Raw genomic sequence first — 15,172 nt, 5'->3', positions numbered from 1 at the left:
CAAATGCCTTATTACCAGAGTAAATAATCTACTATGCTTATATCCCGTCCTTTTTCCTCTAAGCATCTTAAGGTGGCAAACAAACTGGTTCTACTCCTTCCCATTTTATCCTTGCAACAACCCTGCGAAGTAGGTTAGGATTAGAGATGACAGGGCTTGCAGAAAAGGGACATGGGAAGCTGCCTTATACTGAGTCGGATGGTTGGACTGTCTAGCTCAGTTACCTCTACAGTAACCAGCAGTGTCTCTCCGGGGTTTCAGGCACAGCGGGAGACACCAAGGATTAAAGGTGAGACCTTCAGTCATGCAAACTGGATGCTTTACTGTGTTTGTAGCATAGGAACAGAGGAAGCTGCCCTGAATAGCTCAGCTGGTTAGAGCACGGTACTGATAACACCAAGGTTGCAGGTTCGATCCCCATACGGGACAGCTACGTATTCCTGCGTTGCAGGGAGTTGGACTAGATGACTCACAGGGTCCCTTCAAACACTGAGATTCTGTGACCACGTTTATCCCATTGGTCCATCTAGCTCTGTATTGTCAGTACTTGACTGGCAGGAATTCAGACAGACCCTACCTGGAGGTGCTGATAATTAAACCATGGACCTTCAGGCAAAGCAGGTCCTGTGTCCTTGAACTATGGCCCTCAAGGTAGAAACAGTCCTGTTCCTTGCTTTGTGTTGCTGCCACGTTGATTCTTTTTTTTGCAGAATCAGGACCCTGGCACCTTTGATATGAGGGGCAAAGAGGAGGAGCAAAACAAGGTGCTTGAACAGGTCATTGTCAAATATGTGAGGCATGTCTTGCAAAGGGTGTGTGTGGCCACATGGCAGCAAGGTGAAAGCCTACACCAATCTACTCCCCCTGCAGTTGAAAAACGGGGGGGGGGGGCGGCGATACTTCCATGCTTCCCATTCCCTTACTAAAGTGGATAAAAGTTACACACAAGATACACTCTTGACAATTGCATTTGTGATATCAGAAGTTACTTCAATACACATTTGGTACTCGGGCAAGGGTCCAATCTGACCACAAGCTGTTGGAAGGGTGCGGCACCTCTGTGGCTTTTGCAGCTTTTGGGAGTATTTCTGTGTCATAATCATGTCCCTGTTTTCAATGGTGGCATGTTGGAGAATATGTAATAAACAGCATGTGCATGTATGTGGAGTCATGAGAGATCCTACTCCACAGCAATGCTAATCAATGCTTCAGCATTCATCAATCCAGAGTAAAACATGGGGGCGCAAATGCATACCCTCCAAAGTGTCCCGATTTTCCAGGGACAGTCCCGGAATTACAGAAGCCATCATGGTTTCCGACTTGATCCTGGAATTTCATGATTTTCCTTTTTCCTCCTCTCCACATCTCGGAGAACGATTAAAAGTGGTGTGTGGGTGTGTGGGTGTGTTTAGGTGCAAAAACAGAGTCCTGCTTATACTGTACTGACCAATAAAATACCTGTACCAAACTAAGGAAGTGATGAAGCTGGCATATGAGGCCCTTGCTATATTCTGAAGGTAAAACGTAACCAGTCCGCTTTAAATTATTGACTTGCCAGGCTTCAGCAGCCAGCCATTTTTAAGTGCATGGAGTGCCTGTTCCTTTATTGTAAATTGAGCCCTACACTGCCTTTTCAGAAGTAAATCCCACAGTATTGGCTCAAGGTGGCCCATGTAGGTGTGTTTATGACGTCAATGTGTGCAGGAGATCAAACGCAGAAGAAGCTTCCTTATGTAGAAGGCCCCTATTTTCATCTGTGAAATGTTGGCGGGTATGCAATACAAATGTACAAATAGGGCAGAAGTGGTTGTGACCAGGCCGCAGATTGGAGTAGGCCGAGAAAAGTGAAAGCTCTGGCTTTGACTCTAAGGCACGGCAGAGGCCAAATGGAATTTTGCAGCCATGGTCTCCTTAGGGCCTCAGAGTGGCTTTCTTTTTCTCTCTCTCTTTTTTCTTTTTCCATTTTCTACTTTACATATACAAGCAAAATAAAAATATAAACATATAATCCCCTTTGACTTCCCTCCCCCCACATTGTGGATCTTAATATAATGATTTTCCCCTCTGCATATCAGACTGGCTTTCTGAGGAGGAAAAAGAGCAAGGCCTGTTTGCAAACCAACTTTGGGGACGCTTGCTTTCTCTCTCTCTCTCTCCATCCATCTTGCATTTTCACGACTTTCTAGTCTCAAAGCTACAATAAGACACTGTTCAGAGTAATTATTATTATTAATTTATTTAGCTTCCTGCCACCGTCAGCTTTCTGTTCTCAAAGCTATAATATGACACAGTTTGGGGTTATTAATATTTTTATTATTGTTATTACTACTACTACTGAGGGGAGGATTTATTTGTTTAGCTCCCCCGCCCCCCCTTCTAGCCTCAAAGCAACAATTTGGCACAGTTTGGGGTAATTATTATTATTTTAGGGAGGAGGAAATTTAGCTTTCCCCCTCCCTTTCTGGTCTCAAAGCTACGATTTGACACAGTTTGGGGTATTCTTCTTCATCACCATCATCATCATTAATTATATTGAGGACTGGGGTTGCGCTCCTGCTGTTTATTATCTTCTGTTTTGTTTGTTTCTTGAGCCGCAGGAGCGAGTGAGGCCTAGTAGTGGTAGTGGGGTGTTGGGCGGGGGGGGGGGGGAGCTGAAAAAGGCAAGCTAAATTTGGTGTGACCAGTGCTAAAATGGGAGAGTCATGGTTGCTACGCCAGAAATTGACCCATGGCAGACTGTTTTTACTTTCAAACTAGCCCTAACTTAATCCATGCTGACGCCTCATCGGTTTAAATTATTTGGATCCATGCCATCTCAGTTCTGTTGTGGTTTCGGGCTAGAGGATAGCCTTGGTCACCCCGGTGAATTTCCGCAATCTGTAATATTATAAGGGAATAATTTTTAAGACCTAGTGATTGTGTGAAATTTCATAGACAGGGCTGTTTTTGTTCCTTCTACCAGGGGAAAAATTGTGATTACAAGCAGTTTCGAATATAAAATGAATTATACAACTGAGATACAACACCTGCGATGTCATGAAAGCCAAAATACTTCATATCTGATTGATCCCTTTCCATTTTTTGTAGCTCTCCGGAGGACAGGAGTGATTCAGGTGATTCAGTGATTGCTTTCAAGGTAATTGCTTCATTTGGTCCATTGTAGTGAAGGCAATAATTTATCTCCCTGAAATAGAGATGACAGCTTGGTTGGCCCTGGAATATGTTGTCCCAGACAGCAGAAATATTGAAATATCAGGAGTTGAATTGTGAAACATATCATCATCCTGTTCAGGTGGACTCCCTTATTCAGACCATTTTGTACTCCTGGCACCAAAAATGTAGGTTTCGTCCCAAGAAAATGCTAAGGGCATGCTCAAGATGTCTCATGCAAAAAAATTTCATTGGCAGAACACTGGTCCACCTGGATCCCAGTACTGCCTACACTGGCTGGCAGTAGCTCTTTGGGGTTTTAAGAAAGGAGTTTTTGTCCCAAGACTTTTAGAATGTTGTATTATTTTATTGTTGTTAGCCGCCCTGAGCCTGGCTTCGGCTGGGGAGGGTGGGATATAAATAATTTTTTATTATTATTATTTATTATTCTGAGTAAATAAGTATGGCATACATTTTCATTGTGAACTATTTTCATCATCTTTCATCATTACCTATTACTAGAGCTTTCCTGTTGCCAGAACTTACAGAAAACCTGGGGGAAAGAATTGGAGGAAAGATCCACTAATTTTTCACTGGATTTTTCACCTTGGGGAGAGGTGAAGAGATAAGGCCCAATCAAGTGTTTGATGAAATGCAGAAGGTTTCAAGCTGCATCCATGCTGCCTAGCACCTCATCCCCAGGGGTGAAACAGGGCTTGGGAACAAGATAGTGTCTTGCAACATGCCCAGAAATCTTCTTCTTCTTCCTCATCCTCTTTGGCGATAACTTGTAGCCGACTAAGATTGTCTTCCATAAATGTGGTCTTAACGGTGAGTCCGTAAGTGACTGTGGAGGCCAATTCTGGATCCACACGTCCTTCCACACTGGGGACATAGGTTTCTGGGCAGGAGTTGATCACGGTGAGGGTTTGCCAAATGTGCCTTTCTCTTAGCTTGTTTTTTCTTTCATCCTGCGTGTGAGCGACTTCAAAGTCCATGACACCTTTGGTAAAGGCTGTTCTCCAAATGGAGTGCTCACGAGCAGTGTTTCCCACTTGTCAGTGTTTAGACTACTTTTTTAAAAATTTGCCTTGAGTCTTTAAACCTCTTTTGTTGACCACCAGCATTACGCTTTCCATTTTTAAGTTTGGAATAGAGTAGTTGCTTTGGAAGACAATAATCATGCATCCGAACAACATCACCAGTTCAATGAAGTTTATGTTGAAGAATCATTGCTTCGACACTGGTGATCTTCCTTCCTTCCGGTACACTGGCATTGTTTGCCTGTCTTCCCAAGTGATGTGTACAATTTTTTGGAGACACCGTTGTTGGAATCTTTCAAGCAGTTGGAGATGGCTTTTGTAAGTGGTCCATGTTTCACAAGCATACAGTAAAGTTGGTAGTACAATAGCTTTGTAAACAAGCATTTTGGTTTCCCTATGAATGTTCTGGTCTTCAAACACTCTGCACTTCAATCAGGAGAAAACTGCACTCTCAGAGCTCAGGTGATGCTGGATTTCGGCCTCAATGTCAGCCCTTGTGGAAAGATAACTGCCCAGGTAGGAGAAGTGATCAACACTTTCCAACGTTACACTACTGAGTTGGATTTGTGGCACTGCAGAGAGGTTGTTTTGTGCTTGTTGGTGCAGCACTTGGGGTTTCTGGATGTTGAGCAATAGGCCAAGCTTTTCATAAGCATCTGCAAAGATATTTAGGATGTTTTGGAGGTCATCCTCTGAGTGTGCACACACTACATTGTTATCAGCATACTTAAACTCCATGACGGAAGTTATGGTAACCTTAATCTTTGTTTTCAGCCTACTCAGATTAAAGAGCTTTCCATCTGTTTGATATATAATTTCTACTCCAGTGGGGAGTTTCCCTTCAACAAAGTGTAGGATCATGGCAATGAAAATAATAAATAGAGTTGGGGCAATAACACAACCCTGTTTAACACTTGATCCCACCATGAATGGTTCACTTTAAGAGCCATTGTTACCTGCGATTGTTGCTGTCATATTATCATGGAGGAGCCAAAGGATGTTCACTAATTTATTTGGGCAGCTTTCAGAAGGACAGTCCACAGGGTTTTATGATTTACAGTATCAAAGGCCTTAGTCAGGTCAATAAACACCATATATAGTGGTTGGTTTTGCTCTCTGCATTTTTCTTGAAGCTATCCAGTGGTGAAAGACATGTCCACTGCCCCCTAGAAGGGACAACTGAAGGAAGAAAAAGGAGGCTACACATTCTTCTGGAAAGGTCTACCTGAATAAGAACTTGGAATACATGGAGTAGGCCGTGCTATCAAAAAACAATCTTGTGAAACTCTTGTCAGAAGTCCCTATCGACCCAGGCATACAAGGCACCACACACAGTATTGGGACAGGAGCAGCTGTGGGGGGGGAGAGAAAGAGGGGAAAGGGGAGGAGGTGTGGGAACAAATAAGGAGAAGGAAGGCACAGGCAGAAACCATTCACACATACTCAAGAAACTATTTCAGTTAGAAGGGGGGAGAAAGCAAGTAAAGAAGGTGAGCACACAGAGAAAGGAGGTAGAGGCAAGCAGCAACAGCAACACCTGTGGAACTTGCACTGCCTATGGCTCAGCACCATAGATGCGAGTCGCCCACAGGTCCTCCACCTCCACTGCTCAGGAAGCATGTAGCCATTGGGAAAGTGGGGAAGCCTGAAAAGGAAGCTGGCAGAGGGGAAACAAGGATCGCTGAAAGTCACTGAGCACGAGGGCAAATCCATTTCAGGGCTGGGTGCTGGAGTGACCACCTCTCCTCCAAACAAAAAAACCTGACACACGTTATACCTACAAAGGAATGCCCCTGTAGTTGGATCTGACCAAATGCTCATCTAGTTCAGGATCCTGATCTGATAGTGGACAGCCAGATGCTCCAACGCAGGGATGGAGAACCTCAGACCCAGGAGACAAATGTGGCCCCCCAGTCCTTCAAATCTGGCCCTCAGAGCTATCCCTAGGCCACACTCCATCTCCTCAGTTCACACCCCTCTTTTTTAACCTTTTTTAAAAAAATCCTTTATTGCAAACATGTAGATGCATCCATTATACATTAATAAAATGAAAAGAAAAAGAAAATAAAAAAGGGAGGGGGAAGAAAACAGAAAAAGAATAAAAACAAAAAATGGATAACTAACTTCAAAAAACAAATATTTTCAAATTAACTTCTACATAGGGAGTACAAGCCTTCTTTACACAGCTTTGGCTTGACTCGTTAATTCGAATCATGACTTCCCACTATCCATGAACGTACTTAGTACATCAATTTGCCCCTCAGATAACTGTATTTAGATGGTAAGTCTTGGAGAAACCGTCTGATTGTCAGTGGAATTCAACCTACGCTAAGCCAAGTGATGCTCTGGAAGCCTTCTTTTTCCATGTAATTTATAAGGACATCCCATTCTCTCCTTAATCTTTCTTTTGAGTGATTTCTTATTAGGTCTGTTAATTTGGCAAGTTCTAGATATTCACTTAGTTTTGAGAGCCATTCTTTTGTTGGTATTGTATTAAATTTCCAATGTTTCGCTATCACAATCCTCTTTTATTTTCCTTTGGTATGTCCGTAGTTCACACCCCTCATTGGTCTGCTTTGCAACCTGAGTGATAGGAACATGATTGACAATTGCGATTGGGTGTGAATGGGATTAGCCTTCTGAAGCTTTTCCTTTTGAGCACTTTCACTGACACAACTTCCAAACATAATGGAACATAGGAAGTTGCCTTGTATTGGGTGAGGCCACTGGTCCATCTACTGGCCATTTGTCTGGAAGCTGCTCCCCAAGGTTTTCAGACAGGAGACATTCCCAACCCTACCTGGAGATGCCAGGGATTGAAACCTTCTGTATGCAAAGCAGGTGCTCTACCACTGAACTACAGCCCTTCCCCTAATCCCATTAACCACAAAGGCTAGAAAATGAAAAGTCAGTACTGAGTTCTGCAGAGAAATATGCTCTGTGAAGAATCACAAAAGCAATTGACTCTGTTTGCAGTGCTTTGTTTTGTTGGCACCCACATTTTTCAAGCCTGAGTTGGATTCTTTGCAGTCCACAAAACTGTTCCTTTCAGTCCAGCAGAACTCCTGACTGGCAGCAGATAGGAGCTGGCGGCCATCCAATCTGATCAAAAGTACAGAGCACTGATATGGGGCCCTCCTCACTGTGTCTTCTTAACAAAATGACACGTGGGCACCCGGCCTGTCCATAGAATTTCCCCCATTCCTTAGCTAGTCAGCAGTGGTGGGTGGGCTGTTCCTAGGCTTGCAGATTCGAGCCATTTAAACAGTGGCTGTCTCTCTGGCAGGTCCTCTTTCTCTCAAGCCCTTTGCATTTTGTTTCATGTTACTATCAATTTACCATACATTTCATGAAATTAATTATGAAATAAATATAACATGAGAGTGTTAGAAAGAGAACAGTAAGAGGATCGCAAGGGCTTAAAGCTAGAGACCCGCAATATTTGGCCCCAACAGCATTTAAAGCACTATGATGCCACTCTGAAAAATCATGGCTTCCCCAAAATTCAGAAGGGCAGAGGTCCCTTCATGGTAGGCAAACCCAGACCCTATCTAAGATTATACAAACTTCTAAGATTAGACAAAGATTATACAAAGGGACGCAGGTGGCGTTGTGGGTAAAACCTCAGCGCCTAGGGCTTGCCGATCGCATGGTCGGCGGTTCGAATTCCTGCGGCGCGGTTAGCTCCCATCTTTCAGTCCCAGCTCCTGCCCACGTAGCAGTTCGAAAGCACCCCTAAGTGCAAGTAGATAAATAGGTACCGCTTTATAGCGGGAAGGTGAACGGCGTTTCTGTGTGCTGCGCTGGTGCTGGCTCGCCAGAGCAGCTTTGTCACGCTGGCCACGTGACCCGGAAGTGTCTCCGGAGAGCGCCAGCCCCCGGCCTCTTAAGTGAGATGGGCGCACAACCCTAGAGTCGGACATGACTGGCCCGTACGGGCAGGGGTAACTTTACCTTTACCTAAGATTATACAATAACCTCGTAATTACACAATAGTCATCATTAGAGTTGCATCAGAACAATCTAGGTGTTGCGTTTCCGTGTGCTGCGCTGGTGCTGGCTCGCCAGAGCAGCTTCGTCACGCTGGCCACGTGACCTGGAAGTGTCTGTGGACAGCGCCGGCCCCCGGCCTCTTAAGTGAGATGGGCGCACAACCCTAGAGTCAGACACAACTGGCCCGTACGGGCAGGGGTACCTTTACCTAAGATTATACAATAACCTCGTAATTACACAATAGTCATCATTAGAGTTGCATCAGAACAATCCAGGTGTTGCATTTCCCGTGCACGTACATGGGCAAATGTTTTGGAGGGCTCCAATATCTCATTTCAGAGCAACTTGTGTTTTCCTTGAAGTTCCATTGCGCATAAAAGAACTTGCACATCATTCTCTTGAAACGGAAGCATCTGTTGTTTTTCGTTTCCCTAAATGCTTCTCTTTGGAGCATACAGTGGCTAAAAAAGGTCCTGTTTCATGCTGATTGGGCGGCTGTAGGAGACAGGCATTCTGCTGCAAGAGGAATAATAATGTGTCTTTGACCCATGACCCCACCCCTGCAATTGTGGATCGCTACACCACTGGTGTCATCCCTTTAAAATAGTTGCTCTTGATTTCAGTCTGACAGGCTAAAGCCCAGGCTGGTGCCAACTGCACAATGCATCTCATTCTGCACAGTAGAAGATGGGGTGATGTCTTTGGCAGTCCCAGTGGATGGGGGCAAGGCTCCACTGCCGCCATGTGGCCGGAAAGAGCACCCTCCTCTTTCAGCCCCCATCATCTTGCTCATTGAGAACAAAGGAGCCAGCGGGCTGCCTCTCCGGTGATCCCCGCCGCTCGTCTAACAGCAAAAGGAACCATTTGTTTCCGATGAACAAAACCACAGCCTCTTCATAGACTGAAGCCCTTGGGAAAGAGCTTCCTTGGCCTGGCTAAAGGGCTACATCCAGACCCGTTCATAAAATGTTGAAGTTAGAGGCAAGGCAGGCTGCAGTTTCAAAAAGAAAGGTTGCGGCAGAATCAAAGTGATTAAGCCCAGCCCTAAGGCTAGTTTCCTAATCCTGCCGGGAAGGGAGAGACACTTTCAACTGTTCATCAGGCAGTGGCTCTTTCCACCTGCCTTGCCTCAGCCTCCAACCCTAGCAGCCTTTCCCAGATCATGACTTTGAGAACAGCAGCAGCAGCTGGGCAGAGAATGTGTGTGTGTGTGTGTGTGTGTGTGTGTGTGTGTGTGTGTGTGTGTAACACGGGTGGCGCTGTGGGTTAAACCACAGAGCCTAGGACTTGCCGATCAGAAGGTCTGCGGTTTGAATCCCTGCGACGGGGTGAGCTCCTGTTGCTCGGTCCCAGCTCCTGCCCACCTAGCAATTCGAAAGCACGTCAAAGTGCAAGTAGATAAATAGGTACCGCTCCATCAGGAAGGTAAACGGCGTTTCCGTGCGCTGCTCTGGTTCGCCAGAAGTTGCTTAGTCATGCTGGCCACATGACCTGGAAGCTGTACGCCGGGTCCCTTGGCCAATAAAGCGAGATGAGCGCCACAACCCCAGAGTCGGTCATGACTGGACCAAATGGTCAGGGATCCCTTTACCTATATGTTCTCAATTTGATCCGTTTACATGGCTTTTTATGTTTTGTGGTTTAGGGGAAACAGCCTTGTGGACCAGATTTGCCCCGCAGGCTGGTGGTTCTCCTCTCCTTCTTTAATACCTTGTTTAAGTAGTACTGTTTTTATATGTGCTGTTTGTTATTACCAAAACAAACAAAGGCCTCATAAAAAATCGCTGGATCTTTCTTTAAAGTCACCTAAGGTGAGGGCTGTTACTCTATAATATAAGAACAAGTTCCAGCAGTCAGCAGGTGAGGCCATCAATAAGTCCACAAGTGGGATGCTTCACTCTATTTCCTGCCTCAACTAGTATACCATACCTGCCCCTACAGCCCCCAACAGTCAGTCAAAAATCTATGGCCACTGAACATGTTCCAGCTTGCATTGTGCTGTTTTGGGGGTCCCTAGCCCATCATAACTCCTCCCCCCCAATATTTTCTACGCTTCTGCAAATCTTAAGGTTTTCCCGAACCTGTAGATCCCACTTCTTTATATGTAGAGTGGTACCTTTGGCTTCCATAAAAAATGGTCCTCTAGAGTGATGGTATGCTCCTGTTTGTGCAAGCCCCACCTTCTTATTGAATGGGAGCAGAGCGGGGGTATATTTACTGAAATCTCAGCTGACATAGAAACAGTTGCCAGTCCTCGCCCATAAACCAACCTGGTGCAGTCTTGCCTTCTTTGCCACCTAATGTGAGTCTTCTGCTGGCCTCTGAGCCACATATTTATTTTATTTTCCATTCTTTCAGCTGATTTGGCTATGGTAGGCTGAGCTGTGGAGAAGACTTGCTGGATTTTGCTGCTCTTAGCAGGAGAGCCAGGGAAAAGAAGGCAGTGATGGCAGGGACAATGTCTTTGTTGATACCAGCACGGCAGAGACATACAAACGATGCTGTTGTTCTTGGAGCTGGCTTGGGAGCCCGTTGTGAAAGAATTCTCTTGTGTTCCCTGACGTGGGAAGAGAGAGGCAAAGCTAGGAAAGTCAGCCTGGGTTGCAGCAGGAGCAGCAGCAGCGAGAGTTCATTTCCAGAACTCTTGTCCTCCTGGGAGACAGTGGAAGGCTCCTACAAGCTTCCCAAAAGAGGAAGCTGGTCCTTGCAATGAGGTGAAGAGCCCTTGGCGGCAGTGGTGGTGGGCCTTCCTGAGGGTCCTCTCAGCTCCAGCAAAGACCTCCCTCTTTGGCCAAGGCTTGCCAACACCGGCAGAGGGTTTCTAGGATGCTGTAAGCAGATCTGCTAGCGGAGAGGCCATCCCATGTCGGAGAAGCATCCCAAAGTTTCCCTGGCAAACTCTGCTTTGGTGGTGGCAGGGCGAAGGAAGGTTTGCTGGAAGGTGCTTAAACTGAGGGAAAGGTGAAGTACAAAGCCAGGGTGTTTGTTATGCTGTGTTGCTGGCAACAGAGGGGCGAGTAAGGCAATAAAAAGAGGAGGGGCTGAGGAGATGGGAGATGGGTTGGGAATTGGGCTGAAGGTGATGTCTAGTAATAGCTAGAGATTGTGTGCCGCAAACTGACGTGCATTTGTGAATATTTCCGTGTATTTGCATGATGTGAAGAAATTGCACTGTGTGTACCTGCTCTGAGAAACTCTTTCCTCTCTTATTATTCGGCGTGTTCCATGCTTAACGGTGTGGGACTTAGCCCTGGCGAATACTGGCTGAAATTGAATCTTTTGTGCACAGGTTTTGCATTTATTTATTTATTTCTTCCTCTACTTGCATTTTCCTGCCAGTTAGCAACCCAATAGTGCGCTTAGGTTAAAAAGAAAAAGTTTTAGACTGAATACCCAGAAGCCCAAACAGGAATCGGGAAAATGGAGTCAGACTGGTTTGGGTGGTATGGGATGTGTTTCTATCCTTTTTCAGCCATGAAACACGACAGGTTACCTTTGAAGCATATTGCCATCTCTCATCAACCCAGTGGTGAATGTGCAATTAAATTTATATCGTGCAAGCTTTCGTTTACTTTGTTTAGTTCCAGTTTACTGCAACTAAAAGGCATCGTCTTTATTCTTGTCTTTCTAGGAGAAAGTGATGTAAAATAGTGGTTGTTTCTGGGACAGTGAACATTGCTGTATGAGTGGCTGTGTTTTGCATGTTTAAGGGTGTCATATAATAATCATAATCATAAACTTTATTATTTATACCCCACCCATCTGGCTGGGTTTCCCTAGCTACTCTGGGCGGCTTCCAACAAAATATTAAAGTATAATAGTCCTTAAGATATTAAAAGCTTCCCTAACCAGGGCTGCCTTCAGATGTCTCCTAAAAGTCTAGTAGTTGTTTTTTCCTTTGACATCTGGTGGGAGGGTGTTCCACAGGGCGGGCGCCACTACCGAGAAGGCCCTCTGCCTGGTTCCCTGTAACTTCGCTTCTTGCAGTGAGGGAACCACCAGAAGGTTATAGATTAGGGGGGGGGGAATCCCCCTAAACCCTAGGAATGAATAAATGCTAGGATTTTTATTAATTGGGATATGGATTAAAACATAAACTGGAGAGCTGTGCCACCTAATGCAAACCAACCTGGCAGAGCTACAGCTATCAAGAGAACAATAAAGGCCATTAACAATACAAGGGAACTTCCCTCTTGCCCCCAGGTGTAAGAAGAGACTGGGGATTTGGGAGGTTGCCAGGGTAACTGCTTTGGGGGAGGGCAAGGGGTTTCTGGGAGAGAAGAGGACGGGAGAGCCATCTTTGGGGAAAGCTGTTTGCGGTGCTGCCTCTAGAAATGACCATGCTATAAGATCTGCACTCCCTCGATGCAGACTGAAGGGAGGGATAAGGTGGATAAACCATATTTCTTAAAGCACGACAGTCTCTGCCGTGTCTTCTGTTCTCCAACGGGGCACATGGGCTCTTGCCACCGCTTTGCAGAGAGAGGGGCAGGCACCCGGCTTTTGTAACAGATCCCATTGTACATGCAGTAATTCTTTCTGACCCTCGCGGACAGCTACCATACTGTCATTGGGGCAAGAGGCAGGGACCGATTCTCACTTCTAGTAAGTTCCTTGCATAAAAAGGGACCCCCAGAACTGCCTGAGTGGCTGGGTCACTGCAGGTTCAGTTCCTTCTGAAGCATATTAATTATTAACCCTAACACTGAACGGAAAGTCAATACAGAGGATGGGCAGTAAGAGTATCATAGAATCATAGAGTTGGAAGAGACCACAAGGGCCATCGAGTCCAACCCCCTGCCAAGCAGGAAACACCATCAGAGCACTCCTGACATATGGTTGTCAAGCCTCTGCTTAAAGACCTCCAATCACCACACTCCTTGGCAGCAAATTCCACTGTCAAACAGCTCTTACTGTCAGGAAGTTCTTCCTAATGTTTAGGTGGAATCTTCTTTCTTGTAGTTTGGATCCATTGCTCCGTGTCCGCTTCTCTGGAGCAGCAGAAAACAACCTTTCTCCCTCCTCTATGTGACATCCTTTTATATATTTGAACATGGCTATCATATCACCCCTTAACCTCCTCTTCTCCAGGCTAAACATGCCCAGCTCCCTTAGCCGTTCCTCATAAGGCATCGTTTCCAGGCCTTTGACCATTTTGGTTGCCCTCCTCTGGACACGTTCCAGTTTGTCAGTGTCCTTCTTGAACTGTGGTGCCCAGAACTGGACACAGTACTCCAGGTGAGGTCTGACCAGAGCAGAATACAGTGGCACTATTACTTCCCTTGATCTAGATGCTATACTCCTATTGATGCAGCCCAGAATTGCATTGGCTTTTTTAGCTGCCGCGTCACACTGTTGGCTCATGTCAAGTTTGTGGTCAACCAAGACTCCTAGATCCTTTTCACATGTACTGCTCTCAAGCCAGGTGTCCCCCATCTTGTATTTGTGCCTCTCATTTTTTTGGCCCAAGTGCAATACTTTACATTTCTCCCTGTTAAAGTTCATCTTGTTTGTTTTGGCCCAGTTCTCTAATCTGTCAAGTATGCACGAGTATGCACGAGTGATGTAAATCTAACCCTTGAGGCAGGCCTGAAAGTCCATATTGGAGTATGTCAAGAGAAGAGACGCTTCGCTTCGTGCAAACAGGTATATTTGGAGGAGAGAGCTATCAGTGGCTGCCATCTATGATGCCTCCCACACTTGGAGTCAAAAATGCTTCTGAATGCTAATAGTTGGAAGCCACGGGAGGGGAGAGAACTCGTGCTCAAGCCCTGCTTGCAAGCATCCAGTTGGCAAGAACACTGCAAGAACAGGATGCTGGACTAGATGGGCCCCTGGCCTGATCCAGCAGGCTCTTCTTATCTTCATACTGGGGTTTTTTTAAGGAGAAAATCAAAAAGAATTTTGAAAGGGGGGTTAATTTTTTAATAATAATAATAATAATAATAATAATAAAAAATAAGGGATTAATAATAGAAAGTGTGTAAAAATGAATAAAAAATGAAAACTAATAGTATTAACGAAAAAGGGGGTTGTGTATGTAATTAAAATAATGTACTGGTGGTAATTTTGACTCACGGGCAGTTTTTATTTCACTACGGGGGCTGGATGCTGGGTCCCTGGGTTAGGACTAAGGTGGCAGTCCCAGGGAGCGGCCTTTGGTGGTTCAGGCCTCCTGCATGGACACCATTATAGTTATTCAAAGAAAAAGAAAATAATAATAATAATTTTTTTCCGGCAAGGGAGGTCCCACGCTGCATTTGTTTTTCCCCGGGGTGGTCTACAGTGCACGGTTCCCCCCAGGCCCTGGCCTGCTCTTTTTGCGGTAGCAGCCGGGGACGTAGGCTCAGGATTGGGCCAGGGCTAAGCTATGCAATTCCTCATGGCCTCCCTGGCCCTCCTGGTACCCCGCTACCTCTCTCCCTTGGTAGTGGCTGCAGTGGCAAGCTGGTGCTCCTTTTTGCTTTTTGTTTTCTGTTCAGCTGGGTGCTCCCGGTCCCAGTGGGGTCAAGGCTGCTGGGGGGGGGGGCTAGGGGCTCCGTGTGGCCTCCCTGATTGTCACGTTGGGCACTCCTGGTCCCCCCCCCATCACAACAGTGGTGGTGGCGGCGATGTTGCCAGTGCAGGGAATAGCCAGGCAGCGCAGTTGGTGCTGGCGGTCCTCTGGAGCTCTACGTGGCCGTGACGCTCACCATCTTGCCCCGCCAGAAGTCTTATGTTCATATTGTTATGAATTTGTGGGAGCCTTGACTCTCGTAAATTCCTGGGTCTAGTTTAATTGATTAAAAAAGGTTAAGGACCCCTGACAGTTAAGTCCAATCGCGAATGACTCTGGGGTTGCGGCACTCATCTCGCTTTACTGGCCGAGGGAGCCGACGTTTGTCCGCAGAAAGTTTTTCCGGGTCATGTGGCCAGCGTGACTAAGCCGCTTCTGGCGAAACCGGAGCAGCGCACAGAAACGCCGTTTACCTTCCCGCCGGAGCAGT

At 46.0% G+C, this 15,172-nt stretch overlaps 1 protein-coding gene across 8 annotated transcripts in view; it reads left to right on the top strand.

Moving 5' to 3' along the window:
• The first annotated feature begins 1,705 nt into the window (after nucleotides 1-1,705).
• GAL3ST1 (galactose-3-O-sulfotransferase 1) overlaps nucleotides 1,706-15,172 on the top strand; it is a 32,939-nt gene continuing 19,472 nt past the window's right edge. Inside the window, exons 1-3 of one of the 8 annotated variants that reach the window (XM_082203242.1) lie at nucleotides 1,713-1,771; nucleotides 3,088-3,136; nucleotides 4,630-4,709. In XM_082203242.1, coding sequence (XP_082059368.1) covers nucleotides 4,659-4,709 — 51 coding nt within the window. In that variant the 5' untranslated portion in view covers nucleotides 1,713-1,771; nucleotides 3,088-3,136; nucleotides 4,630-4,658. The other 7 variants (XM_082203243.1, XM_082203247.1, XM_082203240.1 and 4 more) reach the window with 7 other exon arrangements.

Source organism: Podarcis vaucheri, assembly GCF_965113315.1.
Source record: "Podarcis vaucheri genome assembly, chromosome: 16".
Lineage (NCBI taxonomy): Eukaryota > Metazoa > Chordata > Lepidosauria > Squamata > Lacertidae > Podarcis > Podarcis vaucheri.
Note: the sequence above shows the minus strand (reverse complement) of the source record. Positions and strands in the feature narration are given on the sequence as shown.